This window comes from Sprattus sprattus, assembly GCF_963457725.1.
Source record: "Sprattus sprattus genome assembly, chromosome: 2".
Taxonomy (NCBI): Eukaryota; Metazoa; Chordata; class Actinopteri; order Clupeiformes; family Clupeidae; genus Sprattus; species Sprattus sprattus.
The window spans coordinates 54598923-54624134 of NC_137921.1; the positions used below are offsets into that span (position 1 = coordinate 54598923).

Consider the following 25212-nt stretch of genomic DNA (forward strand, 5'->3'; position numbering starts at 1 on the left):
TTTTTTACTAACCCTGTCATAACATGATCCCTCATAGTTTACACTCGCACAGTACGCACCTTCAGTCACCAGAAGTTCCATTGATGTTCTAACATCAGACCGGGTGAACCCAATTTTTTTAACAGCACACCAGTAGCGGTCAGTGTCCTTCACCTGTAGGTTTGTTATTGATATGGTGAAGACCTCTTCAGAAGGAAAGTCTGTTATGAACACCTCCTCTGTCCTGGGTTTAGAGGTGGTGCGTACCATCACTTTGCACATGCTCCAACTGCGGCCCTTGCACCAGTACTTCATGTTATTCCTGAACATACTGTGGTAGTGACACGGGATAGTGATAGAGCTGCCATTCTGCACAGCCACCTTGGAGACTGTCCATAGGCTGTTTGTACCTATAGTTACATGATGACAGTGGAAATACTGTCTGTGAGGATTGATTGGTCCGAACTACAAAAAGCCCATCAGACAGTTGCTTAAACCAACAGCTGTCATAAACATAATGAATAGAACATCACAATAGAAATCCCCAAGTACGCAGACGCCATCCAAGTCACAACAATTGCCATTTCCACACTCATTCCCACAATCGCACAAACTTAATTTGTTATAAGGACCTGCACATGAGAATGGAAACTCATTAATACAAGATACATACTGTACATCATTTTAAGAAAAAGATGTTGTTCCCACGCAAGCCTGTTTTGTAATGAGTGTAATGACTGGGCTTTTCTGAACTCAAATCTGTATAAAGGTGCATGATCCACGACTTCTCCACACTGATTAATTTGCTCTTCCTCTTGATATGGTGGAAAATCACTGTAAGGGCATCTTATAAATACACAATGGTAACATGGTCACTTCTGAAAATGACATCATGATCAAATTGCAAAGCAAAATACCTGACTTACCTTGAAATACATTGACAAATATGAGAAAAACTATCCTCAAAAAAAATATTCCTTCCTGTTGTTTGATCTGCATGTGCTCGACCTAAATAAAACCTGCTCAGGTTCCTAGAGTGAATGTGTTTGTGAGGGAAGTCACACTGATATGACTGAGATTTTCTTAGTGATAGTGTAAAAAGTGAACATTGCCTGCATTCACTGCTTTTGCTCCACTGCTGAAGTCCCACTTCCTTAATTGTTAATATGTGGGTCCCACACACTCTTTGAAAAGGATGTGTTGTGCCAGAGGCTTCTAGTGATGTTGCAAGAGTGGACTTTCTCAAGCCAAACCAGAAGCGATGCAATTCATGTACCGGAAATCTTCATGGGAACACAAAGAGAACAGTCTTTTTGGAAATGTTGAAATGGACACTGTCCCAGAACAACATTGATTCATATCAAATGTTCCATTAATGATTTAAGTAATGATCCCATTTTATGTCTTAACGTTGCATTATTAAAATTATTATGACCATAAATTCTATTTCTAAATTTAATATTTTAAAAAATCAACATACTAATGCACAGTACCTGTCAGCTTCATAAGGAGGATATAATTTCAATTATAATGTGCTCTTGCAAAGAAACATTGTAAAAACTAGAGAATAGCTAAATATACTATCTATGGATGAGTTTGCGTGACAGCCACATCAATGGCAATGTTTTTCTTAATAATAGTGTGTGACACCAAACACCATAGTGTTACATATAATGATATTAAGTAGCCCGCACAAAGCAGTACTGTATGTCTTGCATCACTTGAGAAATTACTTTAATCCTACATGATAGCAAAATAAGTCATTAAGAGAGTGGCGCATTGTGCAGTACTCACTGGCAGCTTCTTACTACAATTGTTAATTAAAGTACATACGTACAGTAATTAACTTAATTTTTCGCAGAATAATATTAAAACAAATGTACCATAAGAAGTGTAAGTACCATAAGAAATGATCCAATTAAAATGTCATCATTTACATTTTCATTTATTTCTAAATTGAACCCAACATGTTCTTAAAAATGTTATCAATATTAAGATGTGTAGAACAAAACCCACCATTTTCCAGTCACTGGGTCTGAATTTAAGAACAGACAGAAGAACAGCCAGCCGCTTTCTTCCCATTAGCTCTTGATGTCATACCACAGTGAGATAAGGAAGTGTGATATCTTTCAAGCTTAGATGGATAAGTGATCAGATGCCCAGCACCATCCATTTGCATGAACTGTGACTCCAGCAGACAGAGACAAATATTGAAGCATTTAATAAACCCGGTCAAGATACATAACATTGATGGAAACAGTTCATAAGAAACAATTGAAAATGCACCAAGTAATGCATACATTCATTACAACATTTGGTCAGAAGGGCTAACTGGCTGAAATGAACTAAGTAATCATGGAAATGCATAAACCACAAGTCCAAGTATTTTTTTCTTAAAAGGTTGATATTTGATAGGTTAGTAAGGTCTAAATATCCCTGCAATGCAGAACCATTAGCAGTAGGCTAAACATTGCCTCAAAGAGAATGTTTATGTAGTCATTTAGGCTGTAATCCATCACCTTTTTATCACAGTATTTCATAATCTGATACTCTCTATTCCATTCTCTGTAGAGAAATCAGATATAGATGTCACTTGATATTGAGACGGTTACTGCCCCAAATGTCTTTCATTTCTGTTTTATCCTTTTCATCTATTTCACTATCTGACATAATTTCTCACACGTCTCTGTCTTGTGGTCATGCCCTGATCTACACACCAACTGGATTGCAAAAATGTTCGCTTGGGAATCGCGCTAGACATCTACCATGATTGATATTGCGTTCATGAGGGCGGAATCACAAGACCGGATGCGGAAACATCCAAAAAAAGAAGTGCACAAAAATGAATATATGAAAATATTTCCAAAACCAAAACCTCTCATAGCTGGACTAAGACGTGCGCGTACAATCATTTTCTTTTGTCGGAACTGTAAGTATAAAACAATTTTAAGTATTTTTTTCGGATCACCTGACTATCCTATCTGGTTGGTTGCTAGTCAAAATGCAGCATACATTTGTATGCACTCGTTTTTCTTTTGTCCATTCATATAAGTTTTACTGTCAAAGACTGGTGAGTTAACTGCTATACATCGATGCGGATAATAAAGTGATGACAACACAGCTGGTAATTTAAATGATATGTCTGAGGCATACGATCGGTCGAGACAATCGCAGCTGACATAAGTTGGTAAATTCACCATTAGCTGTCATATTGTTCTTACGAGGCTACTAGCGGTAGTAAAACTAGATAATGTTTGTACTGTTGACTGCACTGTCTAGTGTATTCGAAGTTATGAGTTAAAATACGTTTGTTAACCGTATTGCCATCCGGTGTTTTATAATCATGCTCATTCTTTTATCAAGTCTGGCAAAACATCAGATTGGAGTACTTTGCCTGTTTTTTACTTTACGTATGTGCAAGTTTTATGCAGGAGTGCCACATTTCTACATTGTTTGTTTGAAAGACGTTCACAATAGTTTTGGGGAATAACCTAAAAGTAAGGTTACGGTTATCTGATGCGGTTTGTCTGCATAGACATTCTTATGGTCTGTGTGTCCCTCTGTTGGCTGCCACTCTTGGAATCAGCTGACTGGTGAATTCACTGGTCTTCCGCTTTTGTTGATTTAGTGTGGGAGGTGCAGTCTCTCAGCAATAATACTGCAAATTGCATTTCTCAGTTGGTTCATGCTTGGCCTCAAGCTACTATACCAGGCTCTTGTTTATATCCCTACACTGATGGTAAAAAATGTAATGTAATCAATTTTAGACTACAGTATGTCTGGGTTGTGTCTACTTTCAGGTTCACCAGGCCAGGATGAACGATTTTGCAGTTTTGAACACAGGAAGGAAGATGCCCCTCTTGGGACTAGGGACATGGAAGAGTGAACCCGGAAAGGTAGGTCTTCAAATTACCATTGGAAGTCAAATCACTTTTTAGATCCTACTTTTAGGAGACACTTCTAATGGTGCCTCTACCTCTGGGGTGCTTTAGAATGTTCATCAATCACATTCTTTATATGCATTAAGGCTACATGATCTAACATGCCTTAACGTTTAATGGTAAACTGTAAACAGATGATTTGTTGTGTTCTAGGTGAAGCAAGCAGTCATCTGGTCTTTGCAGTCTGGTTATCGGCATATTGACTGTGCATCAATCTATGGTAATGAGTCAGAGATCGGACAGGCTCTGCAAGAGGCCTTTGGGCCGGATAAAGTGAGTTAGTGCCATGAATTTGAATGAACTTGCACCTTACCTTTTGTTTTAACACTGTGATCATTGTGTGACATTTTTTGTATAAATGGGTGCTTTGCTTAAAAACAACACAAAACAAAAACAAATGACACTGGCCCTATTATGTGAGAATTTGGATATCTTTTTTGCTACTGAGCTCCCCCTAAAGTTGCGGAGTGTAGCTCACTTTTAGACCACTGTCTTGAATACAAATTGCGCTTCGAGACCCCCTAATGGCCAGTGTACACATGGGTACAAAAGCTATAAAACATCATTTTGGGAGATGCAATGATTATGTCATTTTGATGCCATCTTTCAAATGATCTCATTCAGTAAAGAGAACATCTGATACATACAGTACATGAAAAGGGAGGGCTGGTTTGAATGTCCATCTCTCCCATCGTACCCTAGGGCTTGAGAAGGGAAGACGTGTTTATCACATCCAAACTGTGGAACACACAGCACCACCCTGAGGACGTGGAGCCAGCTCTGTTGAAAACCCTGAAGGACCTGAGCTTGGAGTATCTGGACCTGTATCTCATCCACTGGCCCTACGCCTTCCAGTGAGTCACTTCTCAGAGAGGGTCACACACTCATTCCTTTCTTCCATGACTGACTGGGAAAATATGTCTAAATAAAGAATGATTTGACGCCAGCTTAACCAATATAATTCAGCTTGTTTAGATTTTGTTTGCAACCAACAGAAGAACTCTGTTGCTGTGGTAAAGTAAGGCATAGTGGACACCCTAGAGAGAATAACTGAAAACCTTAATGTCTTCTTTGTTTGCTGTTAACTGTAAATATCATTGAGACAATAATATTGAGATTACAGATGAAATTGCAAATGGTTTGACCTGTCTTGGTGAGGATCTAGTGGGATCTAGGCGGGATATTCTAAAACTGAAAATTCTTCCTTTGTCTCTGATTAGACGGGGGGATACACCATTTCCTAAGAAGGAGGATGGCACTCTTCTCTATGATGACATAGACTACAAGCTTACATGGGCTGCTATGGAGAAACTGGTGGGGAAAGGTCTAGTGAGGGCCATAGGTCTTTCTAACTTTAACAGCCATCAGATTGATGACGTCCTTTCTGTGGCCAACATCAAACCCACTGTGCTTCAGGTGAGACATTTTATTGTGAATGAAACCATTTATGCTTTGTTTCATTTGTAAGTAAGCCATTGACTCCACTGTATCATAGTCCTTTTCATCTTTTTTCTTTATGTCAGAGCTCAACTCACTAAACTCATGAGTAGCATGTGCAGTTAGTAGATGTATGAAGGAACAGAGATAGCATAATAATGTCAAAGTTAGAGGGTCCATTTCTCAGTAAGCACACATCATCACTTTACTGCAAATCCTATCAGATGACTCCATCTGTTGATTGACTTATTGAGATGTAATGATGTGACTGTGTACTCTTCAGGTGGAGGGTCATCCGTACTTGGCACAGGTAGAACTGCTGGCCCATTGTAGGGACAGAGGTTTAGTGATGACCGCTTACAGCCCCCTTGGGTCACCTGATCGAGCCTGGAAACACCCAGATGAACCGGTGCTGCTGGAGGAAGCTGATATTGCCACCTTAGCCAAGAAATACAACAAAACACCTGCGCAAATCATTCTTAGGTAGGCCTGGAAATGCTAACTGCTCAGCATTTGCCTCATAGAAAGTACTGGAAGAGATAGATTAAACATAATACAATATGGTATTATATAACTCTTCATAGACCATACATGTTTACAAGATATTACTACTAGTAGTACTTCTACAATTACTCCTACCAACAACAAAAACCACAAAGATTGTAAAATATTGTTTGAATTCCTTAGATGGCAAACCCAGAGAGGAATTGTTACTATTCCTAAGAGTGTGACTGAGTCCCGAATCAAAGAGAATATTCAGGTAGACATCCATTTTTGTGATGTAAAAGTTGTTTTGTAATATTTTGTATCCAAACTGATGTCTGGGAATAGTAATGATAAAACTTGATTGTGTGCTTGTGAACAGGTCTTTGACTTTACTCTTGAGGCAGAAGAGATGAGTAGTATCACAGCACTGAACAGAAACTGGCGTTACATAGTTCCAACAATAACAGTAAGTACCATGCACCTACAGACCAATAACCATTGCAGGGCATCCAATATCCATAGTAAACCAAAATGCTTGGCTAAATTTGCGCTGAAAGTCTTTTCTTTTCCAGGTGGATGGGAAGCCCGTACCAAGGGATGCAGGACATCCTCATTACCCTTTCAATGACCCATACTGAGATCCTTTGCTGATAGCTGCTGTGCCTTGAAAACAACCCATAGCCCCTCCGCCTGGTTCCTTTCCTTTCCTCTGATGTACTACACAAAATAAAGTTTTTACTCTGTCCAGTCAGCATGGTTTTAAAGGCTACGCTTCTTTCTTTCTTTTTGGGTTGCTTCCAAATACTTTCTTAGTTGGCAAATGTCCTGTTTTTTCAACCAGTAATTAAAATACCTGTGTCTCAGTTATGACCACCATGGCAAACAGTATGGCTCCAGTTGGAAGAACTTGAGTTGGAACATAAGTGGAGTATTGAAGCTCCTTCATGAAAATATTTGACATGAGCAACTGTTAAACTAGTTTGTTGTCTAGATGACTAAAGTAAATAAAAACAAAAATAAACTTTCTGTTTAGAAAGAAAGTTTTGAAAATGTAAAACTAACTTCAGCAAGGATATGGATATTGAACAGTTTAATCATAATGCATAGGCTATGGGTAAATGCTTCACCTTCCAGAAGCAGTGGAGTAACATAAGCCATATAAAAAGTCAATATTGGGGGGGACACACAAAAATATCTTTAAAAATGAACTTATCGATATATGTTCTACAAAACATATATATATATTTTTTAATTTAGGCATGATATGATGTGACTCACGAGGAAATGGGATTTTTTTTTTTGTATTATTATTTAAGTTTATGAAGTTAACCTTTTCCTATAAAATGTATGTCAGTTCTAGCGTCACAATGTAAAGTTATAGGAGCGGTCTTGGAGCTGAGTACAGCCACAGCTATTGATACTTTCCCTTTAATTTCATTTTCCCGCGTTTTGCCAAAGGTGAAAGTTCAGCGGAAGTGAGGACTGGGTCTGTATTTAAAGGCGCCAACAAAGAAGAAGTGAAGGAACTAGGCACGTAAACCTGCCATCTTTTCGCATATTGCCATACATTGAGCACATATCCGTCCTGAGTTGCCATAGACTGTGCTGTCCTTGTCCCTAATCTATTGAAACATGCCAGAAGAAACTACAGCTTCTGCCAGTGCCGTAAGGTAAGGGTGAAATTTAAATTTGATTTGATCCGTAGCTTTGTCTATTTGTCGGCTGTGTGCTTGGATGTTTGTTTTGTTTTGTTTCTTGACTAGCTTGCTAATGTAACAGAGATGCGGAGTGAGCGTCTTCTGGAGAATGGCTAGTCGGTAGTGCGATTTTTCCTGCTGTTGCCAGTCTTATTATTGCAGGGAGTCGAATGGCGTAGTGGGAAGCCCATGCCAACTTGCTTTCTATTGGCGGGAGTTGCTTTAACACGATTCTAGTTGGTCTGTCATCTTGCTCAAGCTTAATGCTTTTATTTCCCACCTGCTAGCGTTAATGGCTCGACTATTTCCGCGAACTGTGAAGCCAAGATCAGTCTCACCAGTAGACCTACCTTGGCTAGCTTAGATATGTGTTCGTTAGCTGCTGTTGTCGGGACGGCAAAACATCAGTTTGCGTGGCAAAACGCCGATCTTTGTTCACCGCAAATACAAGCCAGATTTGGTTGATATGTGCTTGCATTTAGTTTAGGTAGGGGCGTTTTACAGCAATTTGTAGTTTGTGGACGAAACGCATTCATTTTAATGTTTTTGCTCAACTTTCGTGTTGGTTATTTTTGTTGGTAACCGTTTGTACATTTAACGTAACGCCGTGCTTTGGGATATGGCGAGCACCCTACTTGTAACAGACGTTAATGCTTTTTACGAAATGTGCTAATATCTTGTCTAACTTATTGCAACTTTTAATGAGAACCGACTTGTTTGGCAAGGCGCACGTGATTCTCGACGTGGTTAACAACAAACCGCTTCTACAGCACTCGTTAGAATCACCTGCATGTACTAATTGCGCACAGCTCTGGCGACTTTGCAGGGTGGCATACACTGGATTTCTTTCCTCTTCAGAATGATCAGAATCATGTGTGTGTGTTTTTTTTTTTTTTTTTTTTTTTTTTTTTTTTTCAGCATGGATGAGAAACCCTGTTCATCGAATGCAGCGGCTGCAGCAGATGGGTGAGTTTTTATTTATATACAAACAAACTTTTCCCTTATTGCTTAAAGGTGTCTTACGCTGTTACACTCTCAGCCTAGAGGATGTACTGGAAGAGGCCAAGAAACTGATTGGAACTGGAAATAGGCACATGGTCATGGGGGATGTGGTCTCTGCAGTCGGTGTGTTCCAGGAGGCCTGTGGGATGCTGTGAGTAACATCTGCATGTTTGGGCTTTATTCCTGAAATTCAGACCACGAGTCACATTCTAAAATGAGATTTGCTTTGATTAGGGCTGAAAAATATGGTGATACTGCTGATGAGTGTGGAGAAGCATTCTTCCTTTGTGGGAAATCCCTACTGGAACTTGCCAGGTACGGCCAAAGTATTTCCTGTGATTTATTAACCCTGAGATGTTAACCTGTTGTGGAGTTTAGGTGTGTGTGTGTGTGTGTGTGTGTGTGTGTGTATTAATGCTGAAGTGTGGTGTTGGTTGATGCTAATGTATTAATGCTCAAGTGACGTGTGTGTGTGGTGGTTGATGCTCATGTATAAATGCCTTTTTGATGGTGTTGCAGGATGGAGAATACTGTCCTTGGCGACGCTTTGGAGGGAGTTCCAGAGGAGTCTTCTGAAGAGGGGGAAAAGCAGAACGACTCAAAGATTGAAAGTGCTGATAACCTAGATGGTTGGTTTCCAATTTAATTATTTGATTAGCTTTTTTTCATGTTCTTTAGAACTCTGGCTTTATCAAATGGTTTGATTGCTTTTTTTACTTACTTACTGAATTTGGAAGGTAAATTAGTTAAGGTAAACTGTAAGGTAATTGTTGCCGGTAGCGGGATTAATCTGCCTGCGCTAATGTACATGTTTGTGGCTATGTAGAGAAAACGAGGGATGAGCTTCGAGTGCAGGTTTACGATGCTATGGCTGAGAAGAGAAACATGAATGGTGATTCAGAGAAAGCTGCAGAAGTATCTCAAGAAAAGGGTGAAGAGGTGGAGGGGACAGAAGAGCCAGAGGAAATGGTGGTAGAAGCAAAGCCTGAAGTACCTAAAGTCTCTGAGAAGGTGGCAGGGGCAAAGTCAAAGGTGGAAGTGAAGTCTGAAGAGAAGCCTGAGAAGCCCAAAGGTCTCCCAGAAAAAGAGGATGAAGAGATGGAAAAGGATCTTCCAGAAGAGGGTTATGCTTCTGCCAACAAGTCTTCCACAAAGAATGGAGTGAAGGATGAAGAAACAACTGCGTCTAAAGACAAGCCTGCCAAGGTGGAGAAAGGTGTAAAGAAATCTGATGAAAATGGTCACGGGGAGACCAAAGAGGATGAAAAGATGGACGAAGGAGGTAGAATGGCGAGAATGCGTGGGAGTTTTCAGCACTGGGGTTGAGGTGTGGGTTTGGAAGCCCTTTGCACGGTGGTTTCTCTTGCTGCACAGGGGATTTGGACAAGACTACTCTGACCCCCTCACCCCCAACCCCATTATGCTGCCTTGGTGTGTCTTTTTATTTGCTACAAACTCATTTCGCTTGTGATGTATTTCAGATGACGATGACGAGGATGAGGATGACGACGAAGAAAATGCTGATAAGGTTTGCTTTTTTTTTTTTCAATGGTGGACAATGCAGTCAACCAGACTTACGACTAGTTAGTTGACAGTTAATCATATCTTTTTTTTAACTGACTTAAAACCAGTGTAGTCAAATGCCTTAACTATGCATGTTGCATGGCTTCCATCTGCACAGGAGAGTGAGGATGAAGTGGGAAACCTCCAGCTGGCTTGGGAGATGTTGGAGGTGGCTAAAGTAATTTACAAAAGGTAAGGCTTAGTGTAGTTCTGCCTCCCATCCTTAATGGAGGATCAGGAAAAGGAAGGTTTTTATTTATTTTCTGTCTACAGGAAAGAAGGCAAGGAGGACCAATTGATGATGGCACAGATCTTCTTGAAGCTAGGAGAAGTTGGTGCTGAATCTGGTATGTAGGCTTTTTTTTTTTTTTTTTTTTTTTTATAAATCAATGCCCCTTGCCCAGTAATTTACATTTAGTGGATTTGACCTAGTCACCACTTTGATTCAGCCTCTGGATGAGAGATGAGGCTTGTGTTTCTTAACTGCTAGTTTTGTGTGTTACAGGGAACTATGGTCAAGCCCTTGAAGACTTCCAGGAGTGCTTGGCCCTGCAGCTCAAACACCTGTCACCCCACAGTCGTCTCCTGGCAGAAACTCATTACCAGCTTGGCATAACCTTCAGCTTCACAAACGAGTATAGACAGGCCATCGAACACTTCAACAGCTCCATTAAAGTGATTGAGACCAGAGTGGGTAAGATTTCTGCCTGTACTCTAGTTTATGTTTGTGTGCCAGTCAACTCGAGCTGTGAGCCATGAGCAACAGTGAAAAATTACATTCTGATGTCCCGGATTATGGAGGCTTCTGTATGCCATTGAAGCTACTGCACGCTTACATGCCTCTAAGTGACCTTTTTAAATTATTAAAAACCTTTTTTTTTTTTTTAAATGACGAACGTGGATTTCTCGTATTGTGGCAGCCATGCTCCAGAAGGCGATTGACAAGGCGGAGGAGACTGTAAAGGAAGACCAGACTGAGCTGGAGGAACTGACGCAGTTGCTACCTGAGATCAAGGACAAGATTGAGGATGCCAAGGAGAGCCAGAGGACCGCTGCTGCTGCTTCTGTTGCCATTCAGCAGACCATGGTGAGCATCCCTTTCCTACCTGCTCAGTGTATTGGTGCAGGTGAACCAGTTTAAAATGCCTGCTCAGTGTATTGGTACAGGGGGAACCCTAATTTAGGTGTACCGGTTTAAATACTCTTCCCCCTCCGTCCATGATCGTCTCAGGGTGGGGCCTCTACATCCTCTGCATTCCCAACTGAAAATGGTGGAGCTTCCTCTTCCTCTTCCACAGTCAACCAGGTAAGTCACCGCCACCCTCTCCTTGTGTGCCTGCTTTCTGGTCTGACTGATTTATTCACTGTTCTGCATCTGCCTTAGATTTCAGTCAAGCCATCCAAGCCAGCCGAGGGGGCTGCGTCCTCCAAATCAGCATCGGACATCTCTCATCTGGTGAAGAAAAAGGTGAGCAGACTAGAGATGCTTTCAGCTCCACTGTGGGGGCATTCATTGCATGGCCTGTAATGTGCTCATGTCTTGTATGCCGTGTCCAGGTTCTGAACCCGTAACTTCAGTCCATCGCCGCCCTCCTCGCCCTAGATTCCATTTCTGCCCTCTGACGAGTGGGAACTGCTTGCTTTTCTTCCACATCTAATCCGCTCGCTCCAGGGCACAATCCATGGCGTTCTCCTCCCTTTCATTTTTCTGCTGTGTGTAAATTGCATTCTTCCTTTGAGATTGAGTGATCTGTGAGGTGGTTGTGCTTGGATTATCTGCTGTGGAGTAGGTGGTGCAGTTCTGTGTTTGCTCTCTAGGTGGTGCACTCCTGTGTTTGCTCTCTGGCTTGCCGCTTGGTTGCCATGTTCTGTGATGTGGTAGATTTGGAAGGAGTAGAGTGAGGGCGTGATGTGGTGGCCCGCCAGCGTTTGCCCCCAGACCCATTTGTCTTGTCCGCTTTGTGTTCCTGAACAGAGGAAACCCGAGGAGGAATGCCCAAAACAGGCCAGTGAAGCTAAAAAGGTCAAACAGGAGGCTACAATAAATGGCAGTGGAGACTCCGCAAGCAACGGCAAAGGAGTTCAGGAGAAAAAGAAGCAGGAGGCGAGTTGATAGGATTCCCAGACCTCTCCCCGGCCCACACTAGAGCAGGGGGCAGAAGTCCCACCCATAACCCATAGCCAACTGTCCTATTGGTTCCAACAGCAACCTCTGCATTTCTATGGAGTATTTGGCCAGTTGCAAATCGCTGGTTTTGTAATGGAGGCAGCAGCTTGTGATAGTTTTGTTTCTCTCCCTTCAAGGATTACCCTGTCAAGACGCTCACTTGAGTTGGCTGTTGGACTTGAATAAAATTAATTTCAGTTAGGTTTATTTGATGTTTTGTATGTTAATTTAGGTCTGTTGCTTCCTCCTTTAGGCCTCAGCGTGAGTCCATATCCCTGGCACCTGACCAGTGATCCCTCTACCAGCAGAGCATGCTTAGCCCCCACTTCAGATTAAACATCTGTGTTGTAAATATGCCCCTTTTTCGTCACTATGATCTTTTCTTCTTTGTCCAATTTTTGTAAAATTGTAGTAAAAAATTCAATAAAGAATATTTGCAAAGCAAATTCTGTATTTATTGCATTTGATATGACTTCCATCTGTTAGTCCATTCTGCTGGCATGGAATTCAGTTATCTAGGTACATTTGTAGTTGTGAGGATGTGTTAATCTTAAATATGCACTAGATTAAATCCAATCTACTCCTGTCAAGCTCCCTGTAGTTCATTTCTAGCCATTCCATGTCTAGTAAAGGACTTTGTCCTTATCTTGGACAGCAACCGAACCTGAACTGGGCTGGAGTGGTAAAGTTGGACATGCTTTAAACAACCTTGAAATGCAATCTTATTACTGGGATGGGTCTGCAACCATTGGCCTAAGTGGTTCCCTGCAGAGGGAATCGTAACCCAGTTCTTGGTGCACCACCTGGTGGGAGGGATAAAATGTCAAGTTTTAATAGATACTAGTTTGGGCTATACAATATAACCCTATGGGTGTTTTATACATTGTTATATAGATGGTCGTCTGGCTTAACAGGTAATGAATATTACCTCTCTAAATAGTTTGGCCAGTAGCCTGGAGAAGACCTCTGGCTTGTGCTGGAGCCTCTCTGGTATGAGTTGATGGAGGGGAGGAGAGATGAGCGGTGGCTTCTGTGTGTCTGATGCGCTTAGGAAATGCACCAAAGATCCGTGTGCATCCAGTTGTTCCAACTCCTGCTGTCTGCGCCCGTCTGCCACCCTCACCATCACACTGGCTCCTGAGAGCAGCTGCACCTGCCGGAGGAAGGAGACCACTCAGTCCTGTCAGTCAGGCTTACCTGTCCTATAACAGGTGCGTTTGGTTTACTCTAAAAGAAGGCGTCATACCTCATTTTTCTGCAGCAAACCCTTTAAGACATGCTTGCATTTCCCATTGCTCAATGCACTGAGCACTTTCTAGGAGGGGAGTGAGATGCAGAGAATTCCAACGTGACCATTTTCATATACAAACATATACAAACTACAAATAATGTTTTCTGTCGGAACTAAACAGATCAGTTTGGAAATAGTAGATGAGTATTTCAAACTCGATCGGCTAACCTGTGACGGGGCTCCGTGAATGAGAGGCAGCTGGTAGCTTGTTGTATTGCAGTATCCATGAGTAAAGATGGGCACAGCTGCCCAACACTGCTGCCCAAGTTTTAGACAAAGTCTCGTTTCCTGACCATCATTTATGGAATGTATGTCATCGGACTCCTCAGTGGGAAGCACAGACACCGCATAGAGGTGGATGATTGCAGTCATGTACTGATGGTACACACGCCCATGGAAAGACTGCAGAAAAGATAAGAGGCAAAACATGCTACTTTTCAAATAGTGCCTTCTGTAAGAGGAGCTATTGTCTCTATCTGTTTTTCCAAGTTTGTGTAAGATAACTAAAATCTTCCAAGAGTTAGGACTTCACCAGCCTGACTAACAGATTATATCAAATCAGCCTGTGGGAAATTGTAAATCTGTAAATAATCTGGATAGTGAAAACAGTTGCTCAGTATATGAGTAGATCTACTTAAATTTTAATATTGCTCCTTTTTGCCCTTGGTATCACATTTTTCATATCATCAGTCTATTGAAATATTATTTGCGAGAATAGGCAGTTTAAAATAAAAAAAGTGATTTTGAGTACCATTAATCCATCTGACCACTGGGGGGCACTGTGGCTGCTGTTAAGAACCAGGCACTGGATAAAGTTAGGATGGTCATAGGCAAGCCAGGGAGGACCCTGATAGACAGCAGCAGGTGGGCAGAGAGTGCATATCCCCATGGGGAAGGCAGCCCAAGGCAGGTTCAGAGCACCGTCCACACAGACCTGCAGGACCAGAGCGCACCATCAACACCTGTCTCTCTCCACGGCACTCACAGACCAGAGCGCACCATCAACACCTGTCTCTCTCCACGGCACTCACAGACCAGAGCGCACCATCAACACCTGTCTCTCTCCACGGCACACAGATCATTTAGACCTGGAATGCTGCTTGGTGTCCTGGGATGAAAAAAAAACAGTCAACAGCATTTCGTTGGCCTTGTGCCTCCAACTCACCTTGAAGCCGTCAGAACAGGAGTAGCGAGAGATTAGGCTCAGATTAAACGGCTGTGGCCAAATGTAGTTGTCATGGCTCAGTTTGTGTAATATCCAGTCACTGATCTCTGGGTCTGATTTGGGCTCAGTACCCCATAAGTCCCCAGCTATAAAGTGGGCCGCCTCTCGCACACTAACAGATGACCTGTGGGAGATTCAATCATGGTATTTTTAAGTTTTAAATGAATTAATACATGACTTGCCTGCTATATCACACACACAATCACAATCAAAACAGAGGCTTTATGCTTTACACCACAAAAAAACATTAATAACGAAAGACACAAACCAAAGATGACAAAGATTAGTTATGAAAGGCCATTATGTTTGCAGCTGGGGGCAACATATTTTGTCTGTTCAGTTGCTAATATATACATGTATATATTATATATATATCTGTCAGAACAGGTTGAAGGGGTGGTCTGACCTGTGGATCATGGCAGATAGCAGACGTGCTTCTCCAGGAGTGGGCCTTGCAGAGCTGGAGTAATACACCCTGTCAGAGTAGTTGAGCCTGGGGGAGAGCTGCTCTAGTTGTGGGGCCTGACCCATGATCTCCGTGTGAGCGGCTCCTTTAGCTGGAGCTCTGGACACTCTCACCAGCACAGTGGCACAGGGAACAATCCTGTGGAAACAAATGTATCCAAATGATTTGCAAAATTGATTTTCCAAATGTAATCTGGAATTCTGCAAACAGATGGTTGGACTAGGGTTTGTCTCAACTTCCCTGTACCTGCTGGAGCTGGACAGGGCCTGTGAGGAGAGAGGAGCGCCCGCTGCTGGGCACTTGTGGTATAGTCTGAGCTGGTGGGCACCCTCATTTAGAGAGACCTGTCACAAGAGAGGGTGAATATATGTGGAAAGAGTGGAAAAAAACAGCCTGATAAACAGCATGTTCATTTGTGAACTGAGGCACTAACCAAGGTGAGGACTACAACACGTGAGTGTCAATGCAGTGTGGATAAGATGCCATTTATTTAGTGAATAGATCAGAATGATTAACATGGAGTATGAATACACTACCTTTTCTGGGCTGGTGTCTATACTGGCTTGTGTTTCACTGCCAGACTTCACAAACAGTCCGAGAGCTGCCCATCCAATGATAACTGTTTTCAGGCTAAACCGATTCACTGTGTAAACCTTTTAAAAGCAAAGGCCGAATAAATTGTCCATCATTATGGTCAGCAAGGGCCTGACTGATCTTCAATCTTTTTTTACCTTCAGTAAAACAGTGGAGGAGGGGGGAGGAGTTGGACTCCGTAGCTCTAGCTGAAAGTTGTAGGAGGGCTTGAAGATGTTACTGTCCAAGTCAATACCTGTAGCTATGTCAGGGCCCACCCTGAAACACATCATTACGCATTTCTCTGTTTTGCACATTTTTATACATTTCAATATACAGCAAATTATTACAAACAGGCTACTTACACACATAATGTTGTGCTGGTCAAAGAAGCCTACCCATAAGTGAATGGAAGGGTAAACCAAATATATTAGTGCATTGGTTTTCCAATGACATTGACAGTTAGACTCCTTGAAGGGCTGTGTTAAAAAGTTATCATCTGATATGACTCACTGGTTGTAATGGTGGTCAAAGACTCCCCCCATGACCCTACTGATGGTAGAACAGTCGGGAAGGAAGCGGGCACCATCAACGTGTAAGATGACCACATCGCCTTGGCAGAAAGGCTGCATTGGATAGTTCACCCTCTCACAGAGGATAAACCCCCTCTGAGGGCATCAGAACATGTGCATAATACAATGTGATGAAAAATGCAGTGCAATAATATTTTTATTGTGTCAGTAAAGTCAACTTTCTAACTCATCTTATGTATAATATGAGGGGTAAGGATCAAATCTATTTGGGTAAGTTGTGACTGAGCCCTGACCTCACAGCTGTGTGTGGGGGAGTTTGGGTGAGCATTAGCGTGAGGGACTGGTGACTCAGGAGGGAGAGGGAATGGATGTGCCTGTCCAGTGTAGACGTGGAGTCGAACCCCAGCAGCACCGTAAGCCTTGAAAGGCTTCATCAGGCAGTCATCTGGCTGTCACACACACACACACACACACACACACACACACACACACACACACACACAAACAAACACTTAAACAATCATTCCTACAAGCATTTAAAGACAAATATCCATTCCCACAAAAATAAATAATACCGAACATGATGGGGTTGACTGAATTTCCCTTAACCTCACACTGACTATAAATTAAGGAACTGGCTGCATACCAGTGGATTGAGAGAGACAACGGGAGGGACAGGTGTGCCATAGAGTGGGACCAGATGAGTGCCTGTATTCCAGACGCTCCTCCTCTCATCTCCTCTGGATCCCTGGGCTTATTAGGAGAAGGGTGCAGAACACGTGGACTAGATTTAGATCTCTTCAACAGACTTGTATACCCATTTCCCCCACACAAAGCTGACATGAAGAAGACATCTCACACTGTCTTTGACCAACTCACATGGAGACTCAGGCCTAGTGAGCCTGATTGCCCCCCAGGCTACAACACATTCCTCATGGGTTGGAAGGTTCCTCGCTAGAACCCTTGTCTCCCAGGGCGGCACCTCTCTCTGCCGCAGTAGGCTTCTGAAGAGCACAGCACCATCAGAGGGGAGATGGTAGAGGCGTACAATCAGGATCATGTCCTCTCTTGGCTGGATTGCAGGAAAGTAGGCCTGATGGGTACGTCAAACTTTATTTTAATGTTTTCCATTGTGTAAATGTATGCATGTTACACTGGCAAGCAAATACAACAACATCCCTTTGCAGTACACACAGTAGATCTATAAAAAAAAATCTATAACGTACATTTTGAAAGTCTCTATTGGACTAGATGCTGCTGAAATTCCCAAAGTTCTCATGATTTCAGATATTCATCTATTCAGGTAATAGTGTATGTGTTTGCGTGTGACAGGTGACAACAGTGTGATCAGACAAAGTATACAGTGTATACTGTATATGTCCAGATGAGAGCTGAAGCACCTGTTGTTCCCCATATATAAAGTGTCCATGTGTGATGCAGGAGGACACTGTGGAAGAACAGCAGAGCACAGCAGACATCCCACACATGATGACCTACAAAGGGGTTGGGGTGGGGTGGGGAGGAGGGTGGGAATGAATGAACTGATCAGAATCACAACTTTCGTCTTCAAATGATCAATTCTTGCATGTGTGTCTGAGTGTGCTTGAGGTGTACTTTGACCTGAGTCTCATAGCCAACATATGAATGTGTGTCTAATGCAGTCAGGAATACACCGGAGTCTTTTGTGAAATGTGAATTGCACATTGCGTACAGGTAATATTTTCATTGTTTCAGACCATTGCTGAACCCACCTGTCCCGATTTGCGTCTGTAGCCCGTCAGCCTCAGACTGCCTTGCCCTGATGGGGCTCCCTTCACCCTATCTAGGATGACTCCAAAACCCTCCGTCTCTCTCTCCTCTCCTTTCACAGCTTCTAGATCACTACAGGGCAAACAGCAGCACCACTCAATCAGATTAACAGAAGATGAACTGCTGTGCAATGTTATTCATGACTACTTTAGTACTGAAAGGCTATTTCAGGGATTGCACGGATAACTTATTACTACTAGTCTATTGTGCAGCCAACAGCCATATAAACGATGATAAAACACTGTCTACATCATTTTAGTATATCATTTAAAACTGGTTCTTGTTCTTGTTAGGTTAGTTTTGATGTGTCATTAGCTGTGGTGGACACCCTCATTCACCAAGAACCATAAAGATGAGTAAATGAAACAAAGTGTATTAATAAGAAAGGTGGCAGTGTTCAGATAGTTCTTGAAAATGTTAAGAGCATGCATGCTGTCCGGATATTATTGACTAATAAGTTCATAAAAAGACTTGACAAAATAGGCAAGGGGTTCCAGTTTGAAAGACACTTTAATTGCACAAACAAATTGGAATTATAGTATGCATGAATCAGCATTGCACCATTATTTCATACAATCATGTAAAAACTTGAATCATCTTTCACAAAGGTGAGAAAGTGGCCCCAACCCAGAGTTCTGGAATATGTAAATGATGCAAGGCCAAATAATCTAGGGACCATTCTAAAAGGGTAGGTTTTTTCAGATTGAAATGATCTGGATTTGTCTGGAACACCAGGGTTGGGGCGTGATCTCTTTCTCACCTGTGATTGGACCCCTCCACAGTGGGAGGGTCCACCTGATCAAGAGAGGAAGGAGGACAAAGAGCAGGATTGGAGAAAGGCTGTAGTGATGTCAGATGATGGGGCGCACCCCCTCCATATGTCACAGAGGCCTGCAAAGACAACAGAAACTTTCCTTGACACTCAGCCCACACATCTTGGCAGAAAGAAAATGTTGTGTCTCTCTTCCAACAAAGTGTACGTGTTTAAAAGTGATGTGTTTGTAATTGGAATAAATAAATGTTTCCTACCAAGGCAGGGTACTTGTAATGGCTGGTGTCACTTGGATCAACTTTAGCTAGGGATTGAACTTCACCATCACGGGCATTTGCCACTCTCAGACATAGCTCCATATTACCAAGCTGTACAAAAATGAATCAATGCAAAGAAACAATAACATTAAAATGTATTAGTGAAAAAGACAAGGAGTACTTTATCTGTGTCGACAAAACAGGGTGAAACAACATAATCAATATCATTCCTAGTAAAATCATCTGTGTAAGAATATGTGGTATATCTGAAGGATACGAGTGAGGTTATATGAGTTCATTTTTATTCATTTGCTGAGTTATATGAGGTGCTGTAGGTGTGAACTTGTGACTATTGTAGCCCCAAATCAGGCCAAGTTCAAGGAAAAGCAAGGTCCAAAGAGGAGAGAGGAGAAACCAGAGGAGAAACCAGTACACCATACCTGCCCATCTACCAAGCCTCTTGGGTCCCAGTGCTTATACAGTATTACACCTACCTGGGGCACTGAGTTGACCTGTCCCGATGACAGGGATGGTTTCACAGGTAAGATCCTAAAAGGAACCTTCCAGAATCCACTCTGGACCTGGTTTTGCTGGTCAAAAAGCTGCAGCCGGGTCCAGCCACGGGACACCAGGTCCTGGATCTCCTGGCCAGATGGATCCAGACCTCCAGCTGCCTGAACCTCCACCAGCAGAGAGAGGGAGGGGGATGGCTGTATCCTTCAGGAGTATTAAGGATGATATTAGACACATTCATCTTTCATTAAATGATTGTGTTCTCTTTGTGTGTTTGCATTCATTTAGTTAGTGCTCAGGTTATTGATTTAGTATTTATACTTAATGTGATGATTCGTGAATGGGTTTAAGTTATGTATTTAGTGTTTATACTTAATGTGATGATTCGTGATTGGGTTTGGCTTAATCAGTGTTTGGGTAGAATATGGATGTGTTTTGTGGCAATACTCAAATCCTGGAAAAGTTGAATTGCTCTCTGTAATGTGAACTAATCTAATACATAAAAACCTTTTAAAAGACCAAATTGCTATTCTGACCTTGGCACTGGCTGCTTGGCAGATAGGATAGCGTAGTTGCCCGTTGGCAGGTCGTAGGGGTAAGGCAGAGCCCCAGCAGGTTGGCACTGCACAGGGGGCAGGGGGGTGGGGCGACCCAGCTCCTGGCCCAGTGAGAAGAGCCCTACCACCAGACGCAGGGCCTTGAGCGGGGCATCCACACCAACCAACATGTCATAGAAAATCACAAAGCCAGCACTGCAAAATCAGACACGCAGAGGCATACAGATGTTTAGACACCCAAATAAAGAGATGCTAATACATACACGAAAATGGCATAAACAATACCAAACCTATATATACACAAAGAGTATATACAAATGATAAGAAATGAATGGATATAGACTAAAACTGCTGTGTGCATGTTTGGGTCTGTCTGTTAGTGCATTGTTCTCCTAGAAAAGCTTGCTTACGCAGGATCATATGGCGCAGGTCCCAGTGTGTCCCATGTGTCCAGGAGACGTCTGCCCAGCAGGGGGGGCTGTGCTTTACACTGCTCCTGAGTTACAATGAAGTTAATGAAGATCATCAAGAAAAAACAAAGTTAATGAAGATCATCAAGACCTCTAGGAGTACTGTGTTAGGTCTGTGCATTGGCAGGAACTATGTGACCTCAGAATACTGATGGATTTTTAAAATTAACCTAAATTGTGTAGATGTGGAAATTCTGTTTATGCAGTGAAGAAGTGAATAGACAAATAAATGAATGAATGAAAGACTTGTAGAATGACAGAAAGACAAAGGCATTAAGAACCACTGTGATTGACACGGTTTCCATTTAATCAAATCTCTCCCAAGCCTTAGGCCTTAAGAGTGAACACTCACCAGAGAAAAGGGGGCCTGTAGCTGAGCCCCCAGTCTTCCCGAAAAGAGGGGTGGAGGTGGAGGCGGAGGGGGTTGGCGGTGTGCCCTGGTCCTCTCCACCTCGCGTCGCAGGCTCTCTATCTCCCCCTGCAGGCCTGCTAGCTGCTGCAGGTGCTGCCTCTGCATGAGCTGGACCTCTGCACCTGCTACAGGGTTGCCATGGCAGTTTGCAGTGAGATAACACTGGACTGACAGTTTGAGCAGACACTCTGTCATTGTGTTGATATAGCAGTGAAGCGTGTGGAGATGTCAGTCCCAGCGCATCAGATCACCTTTACCTGCATCACTACTGAGCTTTTTTCACCACAGCCCCACATTAGCAGGGGAACATGGAGAATACTTTCACAAAATAAGCCCCTTCAAACCCTCGCCACATCCCTTGTGTAATCTGTTACTGTTCTGGGCCACTGCAATACTAGTGTGTAAATTCACTTGGGTCGGTCCAGGGCAGCTGGAGAGCCTTGAACTCATCTACCACAACAGTGCGGTCACACAGGGAGAACAGCTGCACCTTCTTCTCCTTGCTGTCTCTGCCTGGCCAACTGGATGCGGAAGATCTCCTCCTCCAGACGCCGGTTGTCCAACTCCAATGAGGTCAGTCCAGATTCATCAGCCTGGGGGCGGGGCTTCACTCCTGGAGTGACAGATGAGTGTACAGGGATGGATGGAGGGAGCACACCAATCAAAGGAATGACTTAAACAACAAAGCTTTCTGTTATAAAGATGAATGCCAGTGGAGTTTTTGCGGTACAATGTGAGGGATGTTGGTAAAATAATAACAAATAAATGCTTGTATTGACACAACTGAAAAGGACATATCAACCTCCTACAAACACAAACACATGACTCTCCCCCACATACACAACATACATAAATATTGATGCAGGCTGTGTGCACTCAAATCCACTCACTCTTCTTGGTGGTCTTGCGGTCCTGTTTGAGTTGGGTTTGCTCCAGTGTGTGAGACTCTGCCTGCAGGTCATGCATCTGAGCCAGAATCTCTGGGTCAGAACCACCCGACTGCATATAAGCTAGCCTCAGAGACCTGGCACCACAACAAAAGCAAAGAATATTGCACACAAATGGACCATTGTTGTGTTTGAATTAGATGGATTTACAGTAACACACATGACTCCCAGAGGGAAATATATGCAGAATTGACCTAGTGTGACCAAGGAAAAAGGATTCAATCAAGGAGGGGAGCGCAAGCAGGCCCTGGTGAGCTGAGCTGAGCTGAAGACTATAAACCTGATAAGATGAGAGTTCTTTTCAGCACAGGGATTTTGGTCTGTGGTGACTTGGCCAGTTTTTTATACAGAGATTGGAGAGAGAATCCTGGCCAATGGCGTGATGAACTGGAGCTAGTTGTTTGGATAGCTCGCTTCTGACCTTATTTGGTTGGAAAGCGGTCCATCCCCAGAGGATACGAGGTCAAAAGTAACATGCTGTGTCCTTCTGTCTTCAGGGGAGTCTGGAGGAGCGTCGGCGTCTTTGGCCCTGAGATAACACAGAGGCCTGGCGGCTAGTTACTCACTTTCTTTACTCCTCTGTCCCTCGTCCCTCTTTAGAAACAAGTTAATGGTTGCATGCGGCTACATTCAATTCTGTGCTGCCTTATCTGTTGCATTTTTTCTGTAGGCCTAAATTCTTCCATTCACTTTCTCTCTCTCTCTCTCTCTCTCTCTCTCTCTCTCTCTCACCCCTGCTGTTGTGACTGCAGGATGCTGATCTGTGTCTTGAGGTGTTGCAGGGCCTCCTCATTCCTCTCCTCCTGCTCCCTCAGGTCCTGCAGCAATCTCTCCAGATGAGCCGTACTGCTCAGTCCAGCCAATGCAGCCAATCGCCGGTCAATCTCTAAGAAATACAAACACACACACACACACACACACACACACACACACACACAACACACACACACACACACACACACACACACACACACACACACACACACACACACACACACACACACACACACACACACACACACACACACACACACACACACACAAAACATAAATGGCAAGTTTAACACAGTGCACATAACACTGTTTGTAGAGGTCCCTTGACCACCCTGAGGCCCCTCACCCTCCTTCTGCTGCTCCAGGTGGTCAGTGTGGGCCCTGATCTCTGCCAGCTGGTGGCCGTGGTGCTCCGACATCTCTCTCAGCTTCTCACTGTGCGCCACCTGAGATGCCTCTTGGACTGCTGAAATGGTCTAACACACATCACACACGCTCACAAAAGCTTTGGCCCTTTATAGGATCTTAATGATTACACTCTGTTCAATTATTTCTTATTAATCTATTCTCATATCTTGCTGTATTTTTCCTCTGTAGTCACTTATTACTATTACTATGAGCGACTTACAAAACAATCTAGTTATGTGCATACACATGCATTTTGGATTTATTTGGGTAAGACTAAGCGTAAGTTATGATCTTTTATGTCTATTTCTATTTATTAAGGTCAGAATAATTGTGGGCTAAGCCAGTGTGGCACTGTATTAGCTATGTATTAGGAATGATGTGATGATCACCTCTGACAAGTGTTCCTGAGGCAGACTGCCCATGCTCTCCTGAATGGACATCCTCAGCTGCTGAAACTGAAATAGTTGTGAATATGCAGTGTTCAGATTTCCCAAGTACATTATTGATCATGTGTGAAGTGTCTGAAACTATATGTGTACATTTTGCCATATGTAACTTGAAGGACCAACTTTTGGTTGACTCTCAGTACAATGAGTCATGAGTTCTGTTGTCCTGGACTGTTTATTCTATGTGTGAGCTTGAACACCAGAAATCAGTGTTCCCCAACCCTGAGACAGCTACTTGTTTACCTTAAGTACCAAGTCCTGTCTGGTGTAGCCTGTGTTGTTGATACTAATACTGATGGCAGGTCAGCCTGCTCAGACGTTTGTCCTAGTGTATGCTGTGAGTTTGTGGTTTTCAGGTTACCTAATTGGTGAGTCTTCTCAGAGCGATGCTATGAGTCAGTGGTTCCCAGTTTACCTCATTGGTGAGTCTTCTCAGAGCGATGCTGTCAGACGTGCTGCTCTGGAGGTCCCCCTCTCTCTGGATGTCACGAGCCTCCTCCGCCGCCTTAGTCTTGAGCTTACTCTGCCTCGTCCCCTCTGCTCTAACCTCCCTCAGCTGTGTAGCAGGAGATGGAGATGGTGACCTCACACTTGCAGCATCGTTTAATGAGACTATAGGTAGTCACATCATGTGCTCGCAAATTTGATATTTGCGAGATTTATAATAAAATGAAAAATAAAACAGCTAACTACTTCTGCAGGTAAGACTGTGACGTGTAAGTCCTACTTGATTGGCATGAATATTTACACACACTTTAGGCCTAATTTGCCCAAACAGAATAAACTTCGCCACTGTAATATGAGATCTCCTAAAGCACAGTTCAGCTCACTGACACCTCAGTCAGAGGACGACGTGAGGAGAGAGGGACAGTGAGTTAGAGAATGAGACAGAGTGAGTGTGTGTGTGTGTGTGCGTGTGAGAGATAAGAGAGGGGTTCTCACACAGATGAGGTCAGGGGTGCTGGTCCTGCAGGGCCCCGGCCCCCTCCAGGTGCTCGGCTCAGGTTTAGTGAACTCCACACGACCCCGCCTGAGAGCGGCTGGATCTCCAATATCACTCCCTAGGCAGAAGCGCGCTTTGTGCTTATCCAGGAGCCCCCCCGACCGAAAAGCCATGTGGCAGTCACGGCAACTGAACTCCTCTGAATCCCACATCTATTTGCCTTCTGTGAGACCCCTACTTAACTGCATGAGATGTCCCTCTAACGATTGCCGATCTCACAGACGCTGATTGGACTTCTCAGGTTTGAAAGAAACCATTCACTTGTGAGTAAATGGCATAGCTGTGTTAAAGGTTTGTGCTAGTTAAAAGTGCTGCTAAGATCCCTGGTCACCTTTTCGAATTCGCAGCCAGAGAGCTGCTTCCTTTCTGTTGACATCCCCTGCTAAGGGTGACTGTTAGTTTGTTAGTTACAGTCGCTATGTTTATGTTTATCACCTAGGCAGGTAGCACTGCAAACAATTAGTGAAGCTTAAGGGTGGGCAGA

At 43.2% G+C, this 25212-nt stretch overlaps 3 protein-coding genes across 4 annotated transcripts; 2 read left to right on the forward strand and 1 right to left on the reverse strand.

Annotated features, from left to right (window-relative positions):
* Nucleotides 1–2770: 2770 nt before the first annotated feature.
* akr1a1b (aldo-keto reductase family 1, member A1b (aldehyde reductase)) lies at nucleotides 2771–6576 on the forward strand (the record flags this gene model as incomplete). Of its 2 annotated transcripts, none has more annotated exons than XM_080833710.1 (9): nucleotides 2771–2908; nucleotides 3780–3875; nucleotides 4074–4193; nucleotides 4623–4774; nucleotides 5141–5336; nucleotides 5641–5840; nucleotides 6045–6117; nucleotides 6223–6309; nucleotides 6416–6576. In XM_080833710.1, the coding sequence occupies 8 exons, from the start codon at nucleotides 3795–3797 to the stop codon at nucleotides 6479–6481; spliced, it is 975 nt and encodes a 324-aa protein (XP_080689836.1). In that variant the 3' UTR covers nucleotides 6482–6576. The 2 variants fall into 2 exon arrangements, with proteins under 2 accessions (XP_080689836.1, XP_080689835.1); XM_080833709.1 differs by lacking the exon at nucleotides 2771–2908 and adding an exon at nucleotides 2981–3049.
* An 800-nt stretch (nucleotides 6577–7376) lies between these two features.
* nasp (nuclear autoantigenic sperm protein (histone-binding)) lies at nucleotides 7377–12624 on the forward strand. The gene is made up of 13 exons (XM_080833246.1): nucleotides 7377–7513; nucleotides 8459–8506; nucleotides 8580–8693; nucleotides 8777–8857; nucleotides 9062–9171; nucleotides 10024–10070; nucleotides 10224–10297; nucleotides 10379–10452; nucleotides 10611–10799; nucleotides 11026–11192; nucleotides 11337–11411; nucleotides 11490–11573; nucleotides 12081–12624. The coding sequence occupies exons 1-13, from the start codon at nucleotides 7476–7478 to the stop codon at nucleotides 12216–12218; spliced, it is 1239 nt and encodes a 412-aa protein (XP_080689372.1). The 5' UTR covers nucleotides 7377–7475; the 3' UTR covers nucleotides 12219–12624.
* A 4668-nt stretch (nucleotides 12625–17292) lies between these two features.
* Nucleotides 17293–24880, reverse strand: ccdc17 (coiled-coil domain containing 17; the record flags this gene model as incomplete). Its single annotated transcript, XM_080860300.1, has 15 exons — nucleotides 17293–17364; nucleotides 18112–18241; nucleotides 18930–18964; nucleotides 19199–19309; nucleotides 19693–19915; nucleotides 20248–20463; nucleotides 20679–20764; nucleotides 21091–21272; nucleotides 21641–21763; nucleotides 22041–22174; nucleotides 22519–22626; nucleotides 22830–22983; nucleotides 23218–23347; nucleotides 24141–24281; nucleotides 24668–24880. 15 exons carry the CDS (start codon nucleotides 24878–24880, stop codon nucleotides 17293–17295), a joined length of 2058 nt encoding a protein of 685 aa, XP_080716426.1.
* Between the last annotated feature and the right edge of the window lie 332 nt (nucleotides 24881–25212).